The sequence below is a fragment of the Terrapene carolina genome, unplaced genomic scaffold (assembly GCF_002925995.2).
Source record: "Terrapene carolina triunguis isolate 2854851 unplaced genomic scaffold, T_m_triunguis-2.0 Scaffold141, whole genome shotgun sequence".
In the NCBI taxonomy this organism is placed as follows: Eukaryota; Metazoa; Chordata; order Testudines; family Emydidae; genus Terrapene; species Terrapene triunguis.
This window is the reverse complement of record NW_020664492.1, coordinates 4,199,895-4,223,966: the sequence shown is the minus strand read 5'-3', so window position 1 is coordinate 4,223,966 and position 24,072 is coordinate 4,199,895. Positions and strand designations below refer to the sequence as shown.

Sequence of the window (24,072 nt, the reverse complement as noted above, 5' to 3'; positions counted from 1 at the left end):
TTCTCAGTGGTGGCAGATGACGGAACAAGGAGTAATGGTCTCAAGTTGCAGTGCGGGAAGTCTAGGTTGGATATTAGGAAAAACTTTTTCACTAGGAGGGTGGTGAAGCACTGGAATGGGTTACCTAGGGAGGTGGTGGAATCTCCTTCCTTAGAGGTTTTTAAGGTCAGGCTTGACAAAGCCCTGGCTGGGATAATTTAGTTTGGTATTGGTCCTGCTTTGAGCAGGGGGTTGGACTAGATGACCTCCTGAGGTCCCTTCCAACCCTGATATTCTATGATTTACTCCATTTATATCCGTGAGTGTTCCCATCCACTCTACACAATGCTGGAGAGGCTGTGATATGCGTCAAGCATGTCTGTTCTCAGCCCCTCACCCCAGCATCAGCAATGTGTTCTTGGTGCATGCTCCAAGCATGCCTATTCGAAGCTCCCCACATAGAGGGGCAGGGCTTTCCCAGATCCTGACTTATATGCGAGGAGGTAGTGAGATGGGCCCTGAAGCCCTTAGAGGGACAAGACATCCCGTATTCCAGCTTACATGAATGGTGTCAGGAAGCGGGGGGGAGAGAATCAAACCCCTGAGTTTCTGGCCCTCACCCAGCAGGGCAGGGAGTGAGGCTCAGATACTTTTGGGGGGCAGGGACCCCCAAATCCCAGCTCACATGAAGGGGTGAGGAGAGGGGTCAGACCCTCCCCAGAAAGGCAAGCCTTTCCAGATCACTTGGGGAAGGGGGGGATTATATCCCTGTAGATGGGCTGGGGGCTTCCATATTGTAGCACACTCAGGAGGGGAGTGTAGAGCTGACAGGCACTCCTATCCCTATTCTTCCCCAGTCCCCATGTCACTTGCCCCCCTCCTCCAGGTCCACTCCCCTTATTCCCACCTACTTTCACCCCAGTCATCCTGCCCTCCTAGCGAGCATTTGCTTGTGTAGTTTTTCTTTTCAAAAAGTAGTTTCAGTGCCTTCTGAAATTTTTGTTGTACTCTGATTACATTTCCCCAGAATGAAAAAAACCCTTTTACAGAGCCACATTACAGCAAAATTATCCCTTCTTTCAATTTCAGATTTCTGCTCTACTTTGGATTCATACTCTGTGCCTGTGTTCGGATTTGATGACTGTAACATACCATCAGAGCCACACAGGTTCTGTGATGTAGAGAGTTTTTCAGATTGTTAGCTGCTCTCTCTACCTGTGCACAGTGTAATCCATTTGATGTGTGAGCACTAGAACTGCTTGGAGTGGGCCTATCTGGAGAAGCAAACTCTCTTTTAAATAACATTCCAATTTGATTCCCCCAGAAGGGCTCGGGGGTGCCATGCACTCTGTTGGGGTAACCCTTGAGCTTCATAGATCCTGATGTGATGATCTGAGTACTGGTTTGATCTCTGTGTGCCAGAATAGGTCAACTTTAAGAAACAACTCTTCCAAAAAGAGAGTTTATCCAAATGGCCCCAAATTTGGATTACTGACCCTACACTGAACCCACATGAGGCGCACAGATTTCAAGGCAATCCGAGTAACCGTAAGGATTTTAGAGCACTTGGAACAGTCAAGCTTTAAACAGGAAGCTGGTCTTAACCTTAAGTATAGCAGAGCTCTACTATTATCTTTAAAGCAGGGAAAAAGGAAGACTCAGGCCATTAAAGCACAGTCATCATAACTTCATTACCCAGAAAGATACTGAAACAAATTATTAAATTGTAAGCACCTAAAGCAGAGGTTCTCAAACTGGCGGTCGGGACCTCTTGGGGGTCACGATCTGTCAGCCTCCACCCCAAACAGCGCTTTGCATCCAGCATTTATAATGTTAAATATATAAAAAAGTGTTTTTAATTTATAAGGGGTCACACTCAGAGGCTTGCTATGTGAAAGGGGTCACCAGTACAAAAGTTTGAGAACCATTGACCTAGAGGATAAGGTGATAAGTGATAGCCAAATCATGCTAAACCAACCTAACTTCCTTTGTTGACGGGAACTGGTGTATTGGAGGTGAGGGAAGCAGTAGGGTGACAGAGTCCAATAGAAAAGTGTGCCAGATAAAAACATCACCAAAATAAGCAGCAACATTATATTCTGTCCTTATTTGACAAAGTTTGCAGCAGTTCCAGCCTTTACTGCTTCATATTGTACCATAATGTCTCCCACATGTTAGTGCTGAGATGGCGATCATTAGGCCAAGATGATATAACTTTATAGAAAACCAGTTTGAAGATTGCAGAATTCTAATGTTAATATTAATAAAACAAACAAGCCTCTTTGCGCCTTGTAGATGATCTCCATTCCCTATCTTCTGTAAAATGTAATCCTGGTATAATAGTACATTCCAGGCATTTCATTGTTTCTGAAATGGGTAAAAGTCATGTGGCCTGAGGTCCATTGCTTTGCAATGATAGATGCGTGCAAATGCTGCTCAGAAAAGAACTAATGTCTTACTGTTTTGGTGTGCTTTATTTATAGTTATTCAAAAATACATGTGACTTTTGCAGGTCAGTAAATATCATACTAAAGGTGAAGTAACCAGAACATACACAGAAATAAATATCTTTTAAGGGATTGTAAAATGATATAACATAATCCTGTCTGTCTTGGTGCAAGAGAGGTTAGATGATGCTATATTTTGGGAGTTTTAAAAATATTAATGGGGTGTAGTCTTGAGGAATACTTGCTAGATGTTCTGCCTCCTTTAAGAGCTGTATGGGTGGGGGGAGGGGAGGAGATGGCAATTTAATTCTTCTCCAGAATGGAACTTAGTCAGGGAGGTGTCAGCCAGAAAAACACCAACAATTAAAATGGCTACTTTTTTCTGTGTTGCTGGCTAATTAGGACTAGCTAAGCATACTCAGTTATTTCTCTCTCTAATCATTGCCAAAATTTTAATTGCCATATATAATGACTGGGCTGGGTCATAAAAACCACCCCCTGGGAAGGAGGCAGGACAGACACCTAATCCATTGTTTTTTGCATTTCTTTGCCTTTCTTAACCTGACTAAGGCGTAACTGTTGTTACAGAGTCTAGGAAATCCAGAGTATTTATGGCCTGAAAGTTGTGCATGCTTGTTTTGGCTGGATCAGCCCCAGGTTATGGAGTGCCTAGGAATAAGTACCAAATCCTGACCAAAACTTTTATTTATTTATTTTGATGGATCAGAAAGTTCAAACTCAGTCAGCTTTTCCGGTATGTTCAATTTGTTTGGTTTAAAATTGCCTTAAACAATTACTTAATTTTGGTAGAATAAATGTGCACTGTGGAATATAGGCAGTTAATTCCAAGTATAGAGGCTGACAGTCCTCCACAGTAATACATCCTACTTCAAAAGCAATTGAGCACCTGTTTTTGTTTTTAAACAAGTGACTGTTGTTCATATTAGACATTTGACGCAGATTTTCAGAACCGTGGGTATGTATTTGCATGCCTCACTTGTGCATACGCTACCAGTTAGATGCGTAACTGGCCATTTGTGTGTGCAGTTATTCACATTGACCATTGCAGAGCTGGCCTTGTATCCTGGTAGAAACTGCCATTTAATTAATTTTTCCTTCTTTAGTTACACTACATGTCTACACTGTGGACGTAGCTAGAACTATAAATAGATAGGTAGAACCATAGAACCTGTGAATATTAAGATTGCATTGTTTTATTTTCCAGGGCGCCAATGCCTCAACTTTAGAGAAAGAGATTGGTCCGGAACAGTTTCCAGTCAATGAGCACTATTTTGGTTTAGTTAACGTAAGTTTCAATTGATAATTTGATTGCTTTGAAATACTAAGTGATAGAACTGAGGTGGAGCAAATTGTGTATAACACTAATATGATGTCAATGGAAAAAAATTGTTGAAATCTGACTTGCTGTAAACTTAATGTTAAAAGTTAAGCATCTCATAAAGGTACAGTATGTATATATGTTAGAATAAATATAGCACTATTTCTCATGTTTCTTGTATTTTACTCATCTTTAAACTTTTACTTTTTCAGATTACTATACTCTAAAGTAGAAAAGTACATAGCATGCTATGGTTGTTATCACAGTCTATATAAATAATTACATACAAAAAATCTTACCGCTATGGTTGCTGTGTTAAAGCACTCAGAAGTGCAGAAATGCCTGAATAAAGGTTGCAGTTTTTGTTGAAACTTTCAAAATATATTCAGCCCGAAAAAGAGAGCAAGACTGGAAATTTTCAGCATATTCTATTCAGGAATAAAATTTAATTACATAACTGACAGTTGGCAAATTGTGAAAACTGCATCTCATTAGAAGACTTATGTAGCACTGCCTGAAGTGATGTAAGAGTTTTTAAATTTTGTTTCTTGGTGATGAGGGCATTGTAAAGACAAACAGTAATATAATATAGCACCTTCACCTTGGATGGACCAGAGCACCAAATGCTGCTTGTTTCTGCATGAGCTACAGGAGTCTACCACACAGCTGTTCTAAGATGGTGGCAGAATCTCAGATTGGAAAAGAAGCATATTTAAATGAAAGCACAATGGCTTATGTTTAAATATATGCACTCTAAAAAAGCAAATGGGAAAAATAATACAACTCTGCTGTCCTTGGGAGCCAAAAATTTTTACCGCGTTATAGGTGAAACCGCGTTATATCGAACTTGCTTTGATCCGCCGAAGTGCGCAGCCCCCTCCCCCCCCCGGAGCACTGCTTTACTGCGTTATATCCGAATTCGTGTTATATCAGGTCACGTTATATCGGGGTAGAGGTGTACATTGAAATGCTTCTGATCGTTCCAACTGGAATTGCTACCATCTTGGAAACATTCTGTGTGAAACTAAGTGGTGTTGCAGTTTTAAAACTTCCTTGTTGGTCTGAAAGCGGGGTCTGTGAGAGAGATTTGGGGGAGCATTTAAATCACACAGATCTAAAAACACAGTGGATATTTTTAGTTGTCTAGTTGCAGCTGAACAGATTTAAAGATATTTTAAAATGGTTGTGGGTTTCAGAATATATAGTAGTAAAAAAAGATGAATAAACATAGGCCACAATGCTTTGTTTCTTAAAGAAGTAAGTTTATTTTTAATTGCTGTTAACAGGAATTGCTACTGTAGTGTAATCTTCTGCTTCTTGCTAGGATATGTTCCACAGATCTGCTACACTTTAAGAAAGTGAGTCTGACAGTATAGCCCTACCAAATTCACGGTCCATTTTGTTCAATTTCACGGCCTCAGGGTTTTAAAATTGTTCAACTTCACATTTTCAGATGTTTATGTCTGAAATTTCACGGTGTTGTAATAGTAGGGGTCCTGACCCAAAAGAGGGTCATGGGGGTTGAAAAGCTGTTTTTGGGCGGGGGATTGCCACCCTCACTTCTGTGCTGCCTTCAGAGCTGTGGAGCTTTCTGTAGCTGGGGAAGTTTCCTGGAGGTGGAGGTGGGTCTGATCTCCCCCGTGCCGCTGGGCGTGCCCCACCTGGGGGCTCCTAGCTGCTAGTTTGGGCCAGGCTGGGGAGGGGCAGAACTTCCTCTTCCCCTGCATGGCTGCTCGGGAGGGAGATCATACCCACCTCTGGGTATCTCCCCCGACTGCAGGAAGCTCCACAGCTGTGCTGCCTTCAGAGCTAGGCTTATTCAGCTGCGGAGCTTCTTGCAGCTGGAGGAGGTACCTGGAGGTGGGTCTGATCTCTTCCCCCCTCCCCCACCACCCAGAGTGGCTGTGCAGGGGAAGAAGTCCTGTCCCTCCCCAGCCCGGCCTGGACTAATAGCTAGGAGCCTCCAGCTTGGGCGCTCCCAGCAGTATGGGGGATATCAGAACCACTTCCAGGAACCTTCCCCAGCTCCAGGAAGCGCTGTAGCGGCTGCCTTCAGAGCCCAACTCCGAGGGCAGCGCAGGCTTGGAGCTTTCTGCAGCCAGGAGAGATACCTGGAGGTGGGTCTGATCTCCCCCCATGAGGGGCCGTGCAGGGGAAGAGGAAGTCTGGTCTTTCTCCAGCCTGGCGGACTAGAAGTTGGAGCCCAGTGAAAGGTAGGAGCCCCTGGTTGGGGTGCCCCTCCCCTTTCCCTCCATTATTTACATTTCATGAAGGCCAACAAGAATGCCTGCTGATTAAATGCAATCTAGATGTGTTCAGACCATGCATGAGTTTAAATCACCATTTTTCCTATTTCATGTAGAAGGATGAAACAGTTTCCTTTCAGCTTGGTATTAATTTAGTTGGGAAATAATGAAACACAATAATAGTGAGGTATTGGTGCTTGTGTTGTCAGTTCTACAAGCTATCTTACACTTGTAAACTTCTTTCCTTCAAAGTTTTCAAAAATGTTCTCATCTTTTTCTCAGGGGTACCATTGCATTGACAAATATAACTGTTTCATAGTCTTTATTCTGCTTCTCTGCAGAGAGAAGGTTTGTTATGTCATTGCTTGTTTACCCGTAGCTCAAAATTGATTATGTTGTGATGACCCAGTTATTTTTCATACACGCAACACGCAATAACCTTAACTTGTGTCCAGAAGTTTTGGTTAATATGTCATGATTACAAGGCCAGCTGCATCTCTATCCCCTTTCTTGTCTCTCTGAATGCAGTCCCTCAAGTGGCTTTTGACTAATGGCTTTTCTACCTTTTACCTATTTTGGGGTGGAATTCTGCAGTTCTCCCACTCTTAGAGCAAGCCCTGGGCTATATAGTATAATGTCTAAGGATGGTCTAGTTATACTTGGTCCTGCTTTAACATGTGGGGGATGGACTAGATGACCTTTTGAGGTCCATTTCAGATGTACATTTTTATGATTCTGTGTGTAATAACTGATCTTACCCAGCAAGTCTGACTGAATTTGGAAACCTGTGGTTCTTCATTTCAGGAGTCTGTGACCAGTGGTATCTGGTGATAAAACAGTCCTCTTAAAACAAAAATATTGTTTATTTTGCAATGGGAGTAAAGGATCTAGAGAAAAAAGATTTTAAAATGACAGTCTACATGCATCTAAAGGCATACTGCCTCTGATGGTAACCTTACGCAGGCCTGACTTCAGTGGGTCCTGTCTCAATCAGGTTTTCCCAAATAACTTTCCTCTCTCTCTTGAGTGTTTCTTATTAAACTGGCCACAGTTCATTTGCACTGTGGTGTACATGGGCCTTTTCCTCTCCTGACATTGTCTCATAACAACCCACGGGTGTTTGTGGCTCATTTAGGCCCCCATCAGACACAGAGGCTTTGGTCATCCTAGGACCTCACTCTCCATATAAATATCAAAGAAGTCTGGGCCCATCCATTTGGCTTGCATGGCGTTCTTCTTTAAAGCAAAGACTTTCCAAGGAAGTTAGCCACTTAGCATCCATGCTGTCAGATGGAGGAGCAGCTGTTGTCCTGGGAGACCACATCCGCATTTCTTAGAAGCATCATAGGGATTCTGACTGATAGGACTAGTAGAGACAAAAACCAATGTTGGTGAGGCTATGCTGGGGCTTTTAGTATGATGTGAGCACCATCTTGTTTGATCTTAGACAAGACCTTGGGCAGGAGCAGAACTGGAGGGAAGGCATACAGCAAATGTTTTGACCGGTTCAGGGGGAAAGTATCTCACAAGTGACACCAGGCTGTGACCCTCCACAGAACTAAAAAGCTGGCTCTATGCCAACAGGAGAGCTCTCCTAGTTAGTTTTGTTGCTGATATTCAGAACCCTGTGGTGAACGATGAAACGGTAAATAATTTTCATGGTTCTGCCTGAGGAAATCTTGATAGTCTTTGTCCAGTAAAGTTTTTCATAATATCTAGGCTAAACTTTTTCTTAGTTTCAGATTCCTGATATCATCTGAGGGCTTGTCTACATTTGGAACTCTACAGTGGCACAGCTGCCGAGTTGCACCGTTGTAGCACTTCAGTGTAGATGCTACCTATGCTGATAGGAGGGGTTCTCCCTTTGACATAAGTAATCCACCTCCCTGAAAGGCGATAGCTAGGGCAATGGAAGAATTATTGTATCGACCTAGCTCTGTGTACATGGGGCCTTAAGTCATCTTAACTGTGTTGCTCAGGGGTGTGGATTTTTCACACCCCTGAGGGACGTAGCTAGATTGACTTAACTCTTTAGTGTATATCTGCCCTGAGATGAAACAGTTCCATACCTTCATTTAAATTGTGACTTTGAAGGTATTACTAGCATATGGTGATCTTTTTCAGACTAAATAAACTTAGTGTGCTCTGGCTCATTTCATTTGACTCATCCTCTAATCCATGTATCACTTTGTTATCCTGTTTATAGTTTCTTAGCATCTACCGAAAATGGGAGCTCAAACTAATAGCCAGTAGCGTAGGTATGGTCTCATTGTATTTCTTCTCTACCTGTACATGTGGTTCCCCAAATGTGGTGGTCTTTGTAAACAACACTGCTGCACAGTGGGGTCCTAGTCTATGACTGGCATTCCTAGGTGCTATGATAATACAAATAATAATAATATGAATAATTAACATTTAGCTTGCGATCTACAGTTGCCCCCTTGTCTCTCAAAATTGATCAGAGAGAGACTCTGAAAAGCTGAGAGTCAGTCTGCTTTTTCCTTCCATAGATGTATAATTTTACCTTGATTTATATTGAATTTCATCTCTTTCAGTTTGGCCCATAGCTTCAATATCTCCTGCTCACTCTGCATTTTGGTTCTCTGTCCTTCTATGTGTTTTACTCTTCCAATTAATATGTCACCAGTGTGTATACTTTTCCAATCTGGAAATTGTGAAACCTTTTATCTACAACTTTGTTGCTCTGATTTCTGTAGGAAATTTTGAAAGGTATATTTGAAATTCACTGATTAATTAAAAATGTTCATTTTATATTTAAACAAAAATTCAATTGTTTTGGATATTCTTGATTATAAAGTGATCAGTATCTTTCATGTAATATTAAAAACTTTGAGCAACTGCAAGCAGCCTTTCCTGGAGAATAATCTTGGGGGTGGGGACGGGGTAGGGAATTGGGGTTGGTTTTATTTTTGTTTTTTTAAATGGGCTGTGTTCATCCTGATTACCTATATTCTAAATTGTAGGAGCCGTGACTCTTTAAAGCATTTAGCAATAGATATATATTCTATTAATAATTGTACTTGAAATCAACTGAAAATATGGAAACCAGATGTCTTTCTTTGGTCTCCAATTTTCTGACTGCATTGTATATGGTGGTTTTGTTGGTCATGCAGTCCCAAATGAGAACTGCCAAAGGCAATCACTTTCCCCATACTCCCAAAGCAATGACTAAGGAACTTTTAGACCATTCTGGGTTGAGAACATGCTCTCAACTTGTCCCTAGATAACTGTTTGTATTAGTGGCTTTATCATAGTACATCCCTATAGTTTGAAACCAACTACCAACATGCACTAATACATAACATTTTCATTAATTACTTTGATAATGGAGTGGAGAATATGTTTATAAAATTTGTAGATGACATGAAGCTGAGAGGGATCACAAGCACTACAGAGGACAGGATTAGAATTCCAAAGAACCTTGATAATTTGGAGAATTTGTCTGAAATAAACAAGATGAAATTCAATAAAAACGTGCAAAGTATTCAAATGCACAAATACAAAATGGGGAATAGCTGGCTAGGCAGTAGCGCTGCAGAAAAGGGTCTAGGGGTTATAGTGGATCACAAATAGAATGAGTCATCAGTATGATGCCGTTGCAAAAAAAAGGCTAATATTCTGTGATGAATAGTGTATCCAGTTTTGGGTACCACACTTTAGGAAAGAGGTGAACTAACTGAAAAGAGTCCAGAGGAGAGCAACAAAAATGATAAAAGGTTTAGAAAGCATGACCTATGAGAAAAGATTTAAAAAATAGAGTATATTTAGTCTTTAGAAAAAGGAGGTAGGTGGGGGTTGCTGATAAGTATGGTAAGGGCTGCTATAATGATGATGATCAATTGTTCTCTGTGTCCACAGAAGGTAAGACAAGAAGTATCTGGCTTAATGTGCAGCAAAGGAGGTTTAGGTTAGATATTAGAAAAGCCTTTCTAATGATAAGGATAGTTAAGTACTGGAATAGGTTGCCGAGACAGCTTGTGGAATCCTTCTCACTGGAGGTTTTTAAGAGCATGTTAGACAACGCCTATCAGGGGTACTCTTAGGTATTCATGGTCCTGCTTCAGCTCAGGAGGATGACCTCGATGGCCTCTTGAGGACCCTTCCAGCCTTACATTTCTATGATCCTACAATTTATATGATGAAAATAGTATGTTTCATTTTTAAAATGCTGTACAAATTGACTACATTTCACAGAATCCATGTGTGGCAGATATATGATGTTTCCATTTTACAGATGGGGAGACTTGCCCAGGACCATGCATTTTTCTTGAAGACCCACCTACCTGTACCATGAAGAATTTCAGCCATAAACACTACATTTTATACTGTTCTTTCTTTATTGTACTGAGTGGTGTTTTGACTGATATATGTGGCAGAGATTCTCATTTTTTCAGTTTACTCTTTATACTGTGCTGTGTACATTTTTGGCACTAGGTAAATACTGAGCACTTATTGAATACTTTACAGTTCCACAGCACTGTAAAGCATTGTTAACACATACATACCCCAATTATTACAAACAGGAAGACACAATCTAGTATCAGTTCAAATTATCTGGAGTGCTCCCCATTATTTATGTTGCTGCCTGAGATTTTTTACTATCTGAAAATCAACAAGAAATGCCTTCCAGAAAATTTGCCCTTGCTTGTATGTTTATATTTAGTTTTTTTAACCTTGCATCACTGTAGAAATACAATACAAGGTAATTTTTTTTTTCTTATTTTATAGTTTGGGAACACGTGCTACTGCAATTCAGTTCTTCAGGCACTTTATTTTTGTCGACCATTTCGAGAAAAAGTCCTAGCATACAAGAGTCAACCCAGAAAAAAAGAGAACCTCCTTACATGCTTAGCTGATCTCTTCCACAGCATAGCTACACAGAAGAAAAAAGTTGGAGTAATACCTCCAAAGAAGTTTATAACAAGATTACGAAAAGAAAATGGTACCTTCTTAATTTTTCTTTTATTCTGTGTATACTAATTACATCAATTGTGACTTAATACTGAAATTGAAAGGTTGAAATATTTTTTTTTAATGTAAAATATATTTGCTAAGTACAAGCAGCATGCTCGGTGCTGTAAAAGACAGAAAAGACGACACATACTCTGGGATTCTCACAACACTTTTTTGGTGGCCTCAGAGTGCAGTGGCAGCTATGACATTTTTTTCCTAAAATACTTAATTAACTTTAGGAAAAACAAATAAATATGCACATACAGTAACTCCTCACTTAACGTTGTAGTTATGTTCCTGAAAAATGCGACTTTAAGCAAAACGATGTTAAGCAACTCCAATTTCCCCATAAGAATTAATGTAAATGAGGGGGTTAGGTTCCAGGGAAATTTTTTTCACCAGACAAGACTGTATTTTTTACTTACACACACACACTAGAAGTTTTGAACAAACAATTTAATACTGGTACACAGTGATGATGATTGTGAAGCTTGTTTGAGGTGGAGGAGTCAGACGGTGGGATATTTCCCTTACTGCTAAATGATGAACTAGCAATTGGCTGAGCCCTCAAGGGTTAAGTCTCTCACTTTACAAGGTAGCAGGAATGGAGGGAGATATGCGCTTTCCCCTTTAAATACACTGCCTTGTTAATTAGATCAGCTTGCTGAGACCACAGCTGCTACAAGCTCCCTCCATCCTGAGCCCTGGTGTGTCCCCCCTGCTCTATTGAAGATGGGGTAAGCGGGGTGCAGGGGGAGGGGAACACCCTGACATTAGCCCCCCTCTCACCCCCCCCCCCCACACAGCAAGCAGGAGTCTCGGGGAGCAGCTCCAAGGCAGAGGGCAGGAGCAGCACATGGCAGTGGGGGGAGGTACACAGCTGAACTGCAGGCAGCTGCTGCACAGGGAACTTAAGGGAGCGGGGAGCTGACAGGGGGAGCTGATATGGGGGCTGCTGGTCCACCCTGGTTCCAAGCCCCCACCAGCTAGCTGCAATGGGCAGCTCTTCCTGCAAGCAGTAGACAAAGCAAGCGGCTGCCAAACGACGTTAGAAGGGAGCATTACACAACTTTAAACGAGCATGTTCCCTAATTGATCAGCAACGAAACAACGTTAACCGGGACGACTTTAAGTGAGGAGTTACTGTATACATGACCAAATCATAGTAATTTATTTATGTAGGGTTTTTTTTTTGCAGACTCAATAATAAAAATAATGTACAGTTGTCTCTATTCTTTACTGGACCTAAACAGAATAGAAACACAAATAAGGAGTTTTTCATGTTGTTTTTTGTTGTTTCTTTTGCTTTTTTGGTTGTTTTTGGTTTTTAGATTTGCTAGCTAATAAATCTGCTTCTGTGAAAAGTGGTATTTGTATGCTTGTTAATATCACTTTTCACAGCAGCAGACTTGTTAGCTAGCTGGGAGGCAGTGAAAAGTGATATTAACAAACATACAAATACCACTTTTCACTAGGGTTACCATATTTCCACAAGCAAAAAAAAAGGACACTGGCGGGGGGAGGTGCCCTGCTCTAGCCCCGCCCCTGCCTTGCCCTGCCCCATCCACTCCCCCCATCCCTCCCCCGACCAGGGCCGGCTTTAGCGAGCCCAGGAATCGGGCTGCGCTCCGGCCGGAGCTCCGGCCGGGGTCGCGGGGCTTGGGGCCAGGCCGGAGGTGCTCGGCTGGGGTTGGGCCAGCGCGCTCGGCCGGAACCAGGGCCGCAGCCCTGGGGCCCGAGCCAGGCCGGGCAGGAGCAGCTGGGGCTGGGGGTGCTCAGCAGGCGCCGCTCGGCTGGGGCCGGGCTGGGACCGCCGTTCTGGGGCCGGAGCCGGGCCGGAGCCGCTGGTGCCGGGCTGGCGCTCTCGGCCGGAACCGGGGCTGGTGCCCTGGAGCCCGAGGCGCTGGGGCCAGGGCCGGAGCCAATGGGGCCACCGGGCGCTGCTCAGCCCGGGCCGGAGGGAGCCGCTCGGCCAGGTCCGCGCCTCCCCGGAGCTCTCCTCCTCCCCCCCTCCCCCCGCCCCAGCTTACCTGCTGCTGTCTCCCGCCTGCCCCTGCTTCTTTTCAGACTTCCCGCGAAGATCTGATTCGCGGGAAGCAGGGGAGGGGGAGGAGCAGGGGGGTGGAGCATTCCGGGGAGGGGAGGAGGGGGAAGACAGCTGCGGGGCCGGACGGCGTGGTAAGGCTGCAGGGGATGGGGGGAGCAGGGAAGGGGCTTTGGCTACCGAGCGGCACTTGGCTGCTGCTTTTCTGTCTATAAATAGCCGACCGGGGGGAAATCCCGGACATTTTTAGATTTTTTTAGAAATCCCCCCCCTGGACGGCTATTTATAGACCGAAAAGCCGGACATGTCCGGGGAAATCCGGACATGGTAGCCCTACTTTTCACAGCAGATTTACTCAGCCCTGTCAAGCCAGAGGACAAATTAAATCTTGGATGGGGAGGTGGGAGGGAGGCAGTGGGCTGGGGCACTGGAACAGTTTTTATAGTGGGGATGCTGGGAACCATTGAAATCCTGTATATAATGGAAATCACTTCAAGCCAGGGGGTGTGGGTGGCGGGCGGGGGAGTGGTGAGCCCGAAGCCCTGTAATCAGGGGACAGAGCCTGCCCCCACCAACCCGGGGCTGAGGGTTCCAGCTTCAACCCTACCACCCCCAGGAAGGTGGAGAACTCACAACAGCGGTCTGTTTCTCCAGTGTTTGTGGCTCCTGAGGGGGTCAGAGCCCAACCCCTCCTGGCAGCCCCAGGGGAGGGGCCGCTGCTTTGTCCCTCCCCCCATCACTGCCCAGAAGCCTGTGGCCACAAGAAAAGCCCCTGGTGGCCGCATTTGAGAAATACTTTGGCCTTCCTGAGGCAAGGTCCATGTCTTTTTTTTTTTTTCTTCTCCCCCGTCTCATATAGAACTGAGCTCAGTCAGTGCTTAGCAAATATTGGAGGCAGTTTTGCCAGTGTGGAATTTGTAGATTTTTGTCAAAAATCACTGTTTTTAAAGCTTTTGTGCTATGTTATTTATCTCACATCTGTATTTATATGTAGTATAGTGGTTATCATGTTTGGCTAACACGCAAAAGGGCCCTGGTTTGAAACTGGGCAGAGGCAGTTTCTTTTGCCAGAAGCTGGGGATGGGTGACAGGATGGATCACTTGATTACCTGTTCTGTTCATTCCCTCTGAAGCACATGGCATTGGTCACTGTCGGAAGACAGGATACTGGGCTAGATGGACCTTTGGTCTGGCCCAGAATGGCCGTTCTTATATCTTCGTTCATATGTTAAAATCAAATAATTTGAAACCTTTAGTTGTTCCAGAATGTTAGCGCTTATTAGTAAGAATATTTATAATTAAATGAAATAATTAAAGTGTGAAATGAGCCCCGAAGGTCTGTCTTTCCATGTTAAGGCTTTGACTGAAAGATTATAGCTTACATTGAGTTCAGTTCATGTTTATATAACACTTACGACTTAACATTTCTATTTAGGATTAATATATTCTTCTTTAAAAATCAGTAACACTTTCAATAATTATCCTAGTGTTGTGGAAACGCGTAATTTCAGATATTTAACACTTCCTATTTGGTATTTGTAATGCTTGTTGATTAGGATGGTTTATGAAATAATTCTATGTATTAAAATATAATTAAAGCCTTTAATAGATCTGCTACTTGATTTGGAACAAATATAAAATAATGCTTGTAAATTGTACATTTTATTTAAATTAATTACAGATAATCTTTCAATAAAAACTTCCCTGCTTGGTTTATACAAGTTAAATACGACAACACTTTCATATTGTAGAAATTTTCATACCTGTATAATCCATCCTGGGACATATTTCCAAATGTTTTTCACATATTCAAATATTATGAAGACTGCATAATAAAGACAAACTACTCTAGGATAGCATAATAATTTATTTCTAGCCTTAAGTGAATTTACTGCTCATGAAAAATGCTAAGATTTTTCAAACCTGGAAGAAGATCTCTTTATCAATAGAGCAGTTATAGCATAGGTAGTAGTGTTGTGCAAGCTTTCTTACGCTACACACCAATGAATCTTAAATCTGATGAAGAGTGACTGTCTGTAGAGGTGAAAGAATAGTTCAATCTCCATGCCATTTAGCTCTTGGCATTTCTGCTGAGACTGCCAGCAAAGGTGATAACTATAATGGTATTTTAAGTGTACATATCACACAACACCATCACCTCACTCATCAAACCATCAGCTTCTAATCACTGCTGACTTTGGGATTTATTCAAATGGGGATTTAGAAGTAAAAAAGATTCTGTATTCCATGGGAGGTGCCTGTTGGGGCTCGGGGCTTCAATCCAGCTCCCACTGAAGCCCCGAGCCCCGGCAGGTGTGCCCCAACTCTCAAACTTCTGAAGATTGTTGTATGCAGCTCTTAGAGGTTCAGTAAGTTTGGCCACCTCGTTATAGACTTATAGGAGACGACTGCTGAATTGCTAGGTGGCTGATTCTTGGTGGTGGTGGTGATGTACACTGAAGTATTAATCACTCTGACGAATTAACTTTTTAAAAAAGTACGTCCATGAATAACTTTAATAGCTACAATGGAGAATTCTTTATAAAAATATGTCTCCTAGGAATAGTAGGTGTATGTTTGGATTGATATACAATACATGAAAGAGGATACACACAAAGGAAAACCCAGTCTAGATTCTACTTTCATCAAGTAAGACCAATCACTCATGAAGACTTTTATATCCTCACAGCTCTTATATCAAGACTCTTTCTGTGCTCAGAATCTCTTACTTCTATATCATTTCTAGACTCTATTCTTGCGTTAAAATACGTACTAAACCGTATATGTAATGAGAAGAGTTTAAAACCTGACATGTTTCAAGTTTGCAGTTTCTCATTAACCAAGTGGAGGTGTTCTGTTTCCTTTTGTTCCAATCGCTCCTAATCCTTGAATTAAATAATAGCAAGGACATCGGTGGGATTAGATCCACTGTGCTTAATATCAGACTGTTGATCGGACATGCACCACACTGGAATCTGGATGCAATACTGCTAAGAACCTCTGAGGCAAGCCTTTTGCCTTCAGGAGACTTGCAGTATTTGTTATGCCACCTCAATTTAAATATTCAATTAAATAAAAACATTTTGGCTGGTTTGATCTGGGATCTACTTTATTTTCAACTCTGTGTCTTGGCCTGGAAGCTGCTTGGTTTGTAGATGATCTGTGACAGTTTCCATGTAGCTTCAAATATACTCTCCTGAAATGTAGGTTTCTGTGAATATCCTTTTACTAGCACCATATGAAACTGATGACCTATTTTTGTTAATCTTTCTATTTATGGTACCATTCCTTCACTTATGGGCTAACATTTGCTCTATAGTCTTGGACTAAGAACAAGTTGCAACTTGTAATTTGTTAGGTAGAAACACAATTTCTGCTATGTAGCCAATATATAGAGCCCCATTGGAGGAATTGCATGATTAGTTATGCAGGCATAGAAAATTTTTGAGTTGGTAATTAAGGAGAATGTGCAATTCCTTTGAGTCAACTACTGCTCAAAAAGAGAGAACAAGTTTAGTGATTGCCTGTCACTGCTCCTGTCCAGTTTGAGTCTTAGGCTAAGTCCTTTTAGCCATATGTAGGCAAGGGACCTGCAGCTACCACCATTTTTAAAATGGCTTTCGACAGTTAGATGATACTCATTAAAAATACTGATATCTGTAGGGGCCTTGTTTATACTAGTGTTTTCATCATTGCTAGCACCTATGGAGCTGCACTTGTGATAGTGTAGTGATGGTAATTAAAAACAAAAACCTTGCACCTCTGTTGACTTGGCCTTTGAGACCATAGTGGTCATATTCTTCCTTTGATGAAAGCAGAGTCAGGAAAGGTTTCTCTGTTCAAAGCTGTGTGTCTGCTTTGACTGAACAATCCTATGCATAAACCTGTTCTTTAAGACTTTCTTTTGAGCCTGTTGACTCTAGGTAGTTTCTAAACACATGGGATAAAAAGACTGTTCTTCTATACCACTGCACTTTCTCATCCCCAGACTTCAAGTTTGTGGAATATAGGTTTTATGGGTAATGTTATAGAAGTACTTAGTCATGCATGATTCTTGACATAGACCAATGTCAACTTTTGCCTAACATCTTAGGACTTCTTTGAATGTAAATGTGGCATTGAACTATATTATATGGTGTCCTTTTCTTTAGATTTTAATAGATTGTGCTCTGCAATCATTTTAATGTAATTTTACCTTATTTGTGTTTGTAACAAGTACATGGGGGGGGGGGGGGGGGGGGATTTTGGGAAAGCATCCTAATCAATATTTACTTGTATTTCAAGGCATTGTATTGGACTTAATGCCTTTTCCATAAGTACACTTTTCTCTTTCCCATATGTGTTTACATCATAAACTTCTGCTTAGAATCCCTTCTTATCTGTATTATTTATCCAAATATCTATACAGTACCTTGTTCTGCCAACGTTTTTTAATTTTATTGCTTTCACTGGTTTTTTAAGGTTAAAATTGATTGCATATGTCTATGAAATAAGTTCTGCTAATGCCATATTTTGACTTATATTTTGAAAGTTTTATATTGGACTTTTTATTCAAAATTTTAATTAGTTGGTTATTTTATTTTATCTTCATGTTTTAGAGCTCTTTGACAACTACATGCAGCAGGATGCGCATGAGTTCTTAAACTATCTTTTAAACACAATTGCTGATATTTTACAAGAAGAGAGAAAACAGGACAAACAAAATGGCCGTCTACCTAATGGCAGTATCGACAATGAAAACAATAACAGCACACCAGACCCAACCTGGGTTCATGAGATCTTTCAGGGAACATTAACTAATGAAACCAGATGTCTTACTTGTGAAACTGTAAGTCTGTATCTGTTTTTATAGAAGAAATTCTTATTTCATACTTTCAGGAATCCATTTTTCTTTAAAATAATTTGAACTGCATATTTAAATTAAAATTTTTTTTACTCCTTTAGTTTCAAGATTCATGCAGATGGTAAGTGTACTAGACTAATTGGTTTATTTTTGTAAGCTTTAAATGTAACTATCTGTATGATCCACTAAATATTAGTGAGTGATTAAATTTTTTTTTAAATGAGTGATCACTGAATGAGTTATGGAAAGGAACCCTTATTGGTCAGTGAAAGAGTACTGAGCAAACTGTTGCATGAAAAATCTGCATTTGGATTTTTGAACTGTGCCCTCATAATCAGCTTCAGAATTTAGATAATGTTTTAAAAATAAGGATTAAAAGTTTGGAAGGGCCTGAATATAGTTATATGTAAATCCACCTTTTTTTGTTTTCATTGTTAATCCTTTTTCTTCTAATAGTAAACTATTAAATCTAATCTATTTCAGATTTAGATTTAAAACATTGCTATCATTCAACATACACATTTATATTCTATAATTAAATATATCTTCCGAGGTGAGCTTGATCAGTTTTTAATTTGCCAAATTTGCTTAATAGTGCTAAAATCAATATGACAGAATTCCATTGTGCCTCTAGTTGTCAAAATTGGCCCGTTTTTTTCTCATTTATTTAGATAGACAAGTCTTGAATACAGAGAGATGTTTCTCCCCAGGATACTATCAAGTGCTTGCTATTCCAGCTCTGGTCTAGAGGATCAGCTCAAGTCTAAAATAGGTTCCCTACTTAAAATAAGATATTAGAATGATGACTGTAAAATATATAACTTAAACATTGCATCTGCGTAGATCAGGGGTCCCCAACGCGGTGCCTGCGGCTGCCATGGCGCCCGCCGGGGCATTTATGTGCACCTGCCTACTGGCCGCCGGACAAGCAGCCGCCAAAATGCCTCCGAGAAGCGGCAACGTCAAGAAGCGTTGCCGCCGAAATGCTGCTGCTTTTCAGCGGCGACGCCTCTTGATGACACTACTTCTGGCGGCTGCTTGTCTGGCGGCCATGCTCCTTGGCGGCTAGTCGTCCAGTGCCCGCCACACAGAAAGGTTGGGGACCACTGGCATAGATGATCAAGTCAGGTGTGTTAGTTTAAATTTCTTAACCATTCAGTAGCTGATGGGAGGGCATTATGCCAGTCCATGAGGGAACCAGCAGCCCTTGCTGATGCATGTGGCGTACATCTTCTAACTGGCCACAGCGACAAAGTGGGGGAGTTACAAAGGCCCCATTTTGACACTTCTTTTTAGGGCAACCGGAACTGTAAGTCACTGTCACCCTTCTGCTTTAGCAAAAGAAATATTTTTGGTACTACACTTTGTATACACATTTTTGGTGCTCTCTGCCGCCCCAGTCTGTTAGCCAGCCAAACAAACTCCTTCTCACTCTGCCAGTCCTAACTTTGCTCTGCAGGTTAACCCTTGATGTACTTCAGTTCCCTAACTGTCCAGAAGCGTGTCTGTGCAGCATCCAGCCACTGGATACCCGTGTCTCCAAAGAGACAGAATACACACCAGCCTGTTGGCTTAGCTGTGGATTCACACCTCACTTAACAGCACTGAGATGAATTTATAATAAAACAAGAATAAGTTTTATTAATTTGATTCTAAGCAGCGATAACAGAAACAGAAAATTGTTACAAATAAAACAAAAATATAATCACGCTTTCTAGTGACTAAAATTTAACAGATTACAATCCTTGTCCAAGGCAGTTTTCTCACCTACAGCTACTTTTTAATATCACCAGCCCTAAGTAGTTGGGGATCCACCGTTCATAGAATGTAAAGAACACTGACCTCTTTCCCTCCCTCCCTCCTCCAGTGATGAATAAGAAAATGCTCTTTTGCTTCTCCTTATATTCCCTAAAGTTCATTGTCTTTGGTCTCAAGAGTCAGGATGACTTATCCTCCTGATAACGGATGTTAACCTCCGATGTAAAGGAACTGCCCAATGTCTCTGGCATCACCATGCTCAATTTACATTAGAGACACATGTAAACAGGCAAATCAACATTCCTTTGTCTAGGACAAATTTGTTTATCAACTCTGCTCCCAAAACAAATTTTAGGAACATATTTCCAGCACACACACAACTCTTTACACACCATCTGTACATACATCATGTAATGATATTAATGACTGATGTGTCACCAGCTTTCATTTGATACTTCGCACGGTAGTCTTTACAGATAAATGAGAGCAATGTGATAGGTGGAGTGAATGTGTCAGATAGGAATTACAAAATAATGGGTCTCTGCCAGTTGGCATGGAGGGGCTCTTAAGGTCAGACCATAGTAATGGTCAACACATCTGATCATTCTACAAGTGGTTGAGCTTTACCCAAAAATGGCAAATGAAATGTCAAAACTAGGGGCTGGACTGTTGGATCTGTCATGAGATAGGCACTGTCAATGTTTGAAGCTTGCTCTTGCCAGCTACAGTGCCACCTGGAGGTGATATCAAGGGTTCTTAGGGGAATTGAGCTGAGATGATGGCTCAATGGATTAAACTAATCTGTAAGCAGGGGTAGATGTGGCTTGTTTTGCTCCTTAAGGAGCAGATTCTGCAAGGTGACGATTTTGGACAGGACCAGCAACCAGGCCAGGTTGATCATTCTCTTGGTACTGGGGCTGTCAAGTGATTAAAAAAAGTAATTGCACGATTAAGCAATAATAGAATACCATTTATTTAAATATTTTTGGATGCTTTCTACATTTTCAAATATATTGATTTCAGTTACAACACAGAACACAAAGTGTACAGTGCTCACTTTATAATTATTTTTTATTACAAGTATTTGCTCTGTAAAAAAAACAAAAGAAATAGTATTTTTCAATTCACCTAATACAAGTGCTGTAGAGTAATCTCTTTATCATGAAAGTTGAATTTACAAATGTAGAATTATGTACAAAATAATGTATTCAAAAATAAAACCATGTAAAATTTTAGAGCCTGCAAGTCCACTCAGTCCTCCTCCTTGTTCAGCCAATTGCTCAAACAAGTTTGTTTACATTTGCAGGAGATAATGCTGCCCACTTTTTGTTTACAATGTCACCTGAAAGTGAGGACGGGCATTCTCATGGCACTGTTGTAGCCAGCATCGCAAGGTATTTACGTGCCAGATGTACTAAAGATTCATATGTCCCTTCATGCTTCAACCACCTTTCCAGGGGACATGCATCCATGCTGATGACGGGTTCTGCTCTATAACAATCCAAGGCAGTGCGGACCAACGCATGTTCATTTTCATTATCCGAGTCAGATGCCACCAGCAAACGGTTGGTTTTCTTTTTTGGTGGTTCAGGTTCTGTAGTTTCCGCATCAGAGTGTTGTTCTTTTAAGACTTCTGAAAGCATGCTCCACACCTCATCCCTCTCAGATTTTGGAAGGCACTTCAGATTCTTAAACCTTGGGTCGAGCGCTGTAGCTATCTGTAGAAATCTCACATTGGTATCTTCTTTGCGTTTTGTCAAATCTGCAGTGAAAATATTCTTAAAATGAATAGCATGTGCTGGGTCATCATCCGAGACTGCTATAACATGAAATATATGGTAAAACAGAGCAAGGGTCATACAATTCTCCCCTGAGGAGTTCAGTCACAAATTTAATTAATGCATTATTTTTTTAATGAGCATCATCAGCATGGAAGCATGTCCTCTGGAATGGTGGCCGAAGCATGAAGGGGCATATGAATATTTAGCTTATCTGGCACATAAAGACCTTGCAATGCCAGCAACAAAAGTGCCGTGCAAATTGCCTGTTCTCACTTTCTGGTGACATTGTAAATAAAAAGAGGACAGCATTATCTCCTGTAAATGTAAACAAACTCGTTTCTCTTAGCACTTGTAGGCTCTGAAGTTTTACATTGTTCTGTTTTTGAGTGCAGTTATGGAACAAAAAAAATCTACATTTGTAAGTTGCTCTTTCACGACAGAGATTGCACTACAGTACTTGTATGAGATTTATTTTTTACAGTGAAAATATTTATAATAAAAATATACACTTTGATTTCAATTACAACACAGAATACAACGTATATGAAAATGTAGAAAAATATCCAAGATATTTAATAAATTTCAATTGGTATTCTATTTAACAGTGCAATTAAAACTGCGATTAATCATGATTAATTTTTTTTGAGTTTAATCGCGTGAGTTAACTGCGATTAATCGACAGCCCTACTTGGTACCTGTTATGTGCATGGCTTCATTCAGCTGAGTATCTACTAGTTCCGACCCACAGTTTGAAAACTGCTGTCCTAGACACATACGCTTTGGTCATGGGCCAGAGTGTGTCCATTCAGGAAGATGTTGAGTTGTTTATTGGCTTTTGTGTGGTACAAATGGAAGGTGATTGTGAGGAAGTGGAATGGCTGCTCTTAAGCAAAGATTCGTTTTCTGGGACCAGCTATGCTGTAACAGAACCGTTATCTGTATATTTCCTTCAATAGAGATTTTATCAGGATTTTGGCTCAGAAAGTGGGGATGTTGGTAGTATGTGCTCATGTTATGAATTTGCTGCTATTGGAAAATAAGTAATATTAATTGACTCTTGGATCATACAGCATTTCCCTCAAGATATAAAGGAAGGGTGATGGCAAACCAGCAAATTGTCTCAATTCAGTGAATATGGTTGAGTGAAAATAGTTTAAAGTTTTCTGATTAATACTTGAAATAGTTAAGATATGGGAAAAATTTCAGGAAAAGGAAGAAGAATGATCTTGTGATTAAGACATTAGGCTAATGTTCCAGAGTTTAGGTTTCAGTTGCTGGACCTTTCACAAATTCCCTGTGAGACCTTTGGCAAGTCCTTTATCTATTCTGTGCCTTGGTTCCACTTCTGTAAAATGGGGATAATACGTCCCTTCCTCAGAAGGAGTACTAGAAGGATAAATTCATTAATGTTTTTAAAGTACTTGGATACTATGGTGATGAGGGGAGAATGAGAAGTATGGTCCAGTTATTAGTATGCTAGGCTTGGATTGGGGAAAATGAAATTCAATTCCCTGCTGCATCACAGACTTTCTGCATGACATTGGGCAAGTCACTTAGTGTTTCCATTCCTCAATTTCCCATCTCTGGAATAGGGATAAAAGTATTTTCCTATGTCACGAGGGTGTTGTGAGGATAAAAATATTCTTCTTTGAGTAGTGTCCCTATGGGTGCTCCATTGTAAGTATCGTGTGTCCCTGCTGGAGAACTTCGGTAGCAGTGTCCATTAGGCCCACACATGTGCTGTCTGTCCTCTTGCCCCGCCAAGAGGCTAGCCAGCACACAGGCTAACTGCCTTCAGTTCCTTCTCAACTGTCCCTGGCTGGAGACTGAGCTATTCACAGTGCATTATGACCATGCTTTTGTTTTGCATTTCTGTAGTTAGTCTCCTAGTACTTAGTTGTAGTATTAGTTCTTTCCTTTTTATCTTATCTTTTCTCCCTGGAAAAAAAAAATTCCCACCTTTTTTCTTTGGGGGACCCCTCCCCCAACAGGATATGCCCAGTTCACTGGACTTCAAAAAGTGACTTTCTTGTATGCAACAGGGATAGCCTCTTTCTAAGCACTCTCAGAGCATACGCTGCCTTGGGAAAGACCACATTCAACAAAAGTGTGGTCTCTACCAGCAACTCAGGCCCACGTCTCGCAAGGATACGGAGCTGAGACAGAAGATCATCTTAATGGAGGCGGCCCTCCAACCCTCTCTGGACTAGTGCCATGAGTTACCTGGCAGACATGAGTCTTCCCCACAATCTTAAACATCTAAAAACGTTGGATCCAAGAAACCAGGCGCTGACCCCTCTCATAAATCATCGAAAAAGAGAGCAAGAAGTCCCCTCAGTGAGCCCTGAGATAGCTGCAAACAATCTCTGGCATGCTCATTATCTTCAGTACCGTCAGCACCAAGACAATCCCAGCCCAGTACCCCTGCTCACAGATATCATCTACATTGGTAGGTACTGTTGACAAGTACCTATGGATGCAATGGGCTCAGGCACCAAGTCAACAGCACTGAGGGACAAGGAGAGGAGTAAGCACTCCACTAAGAAGGCACTGCTGGTATGCTATTCTCCATCGGTACCATCATCGATGTCCCATCCCCACACCAGAACGATCGGTGCAGGCAAGATCTCCTTCCTCCCTGGTACTGACAGTGGCACCGAG

At 41.4% G+C, this 24,072-nt stretch overlaps 1 protein-coding gene across 2 annotated transcripts in view; it reads left to right on the top strand.

Annotated features, from left to right (window-relative positions):
- The window catches only part of LOC112116912 (ubiquitin carboxyl-terminal hydrolase 12), a 74,489-nt gene that overhangs the window by 13,447 nt on the left and 36,970 nt on the right, over nucleotides 1-24,072 (top strand). Inside the window, exons 2-4 of one of the 2 annotated variants that reach the window (XM_026653565.1) lie at nucleotides 3,652-3,732; nucleotides 10,761-10,974; nucleotides 17,628-17,857. In XM_026653565.1, coding sequence (XP_026509350.1) covers nucleotides 3,652-3,732; nucleotides 10,761-10,974; nucleotides 17,628-17,857 — 525 coding nt within the window. Of the gene's footprint in view, nucleotides 1-3,651; nucleotides 3,733-10,760; nucleotides 10,975-17,627; nucleotides 17,858-24,072 lie in introns of those variants that run through there. The other variant, XM_026653566.1, reaches the window with a different exon arrangement.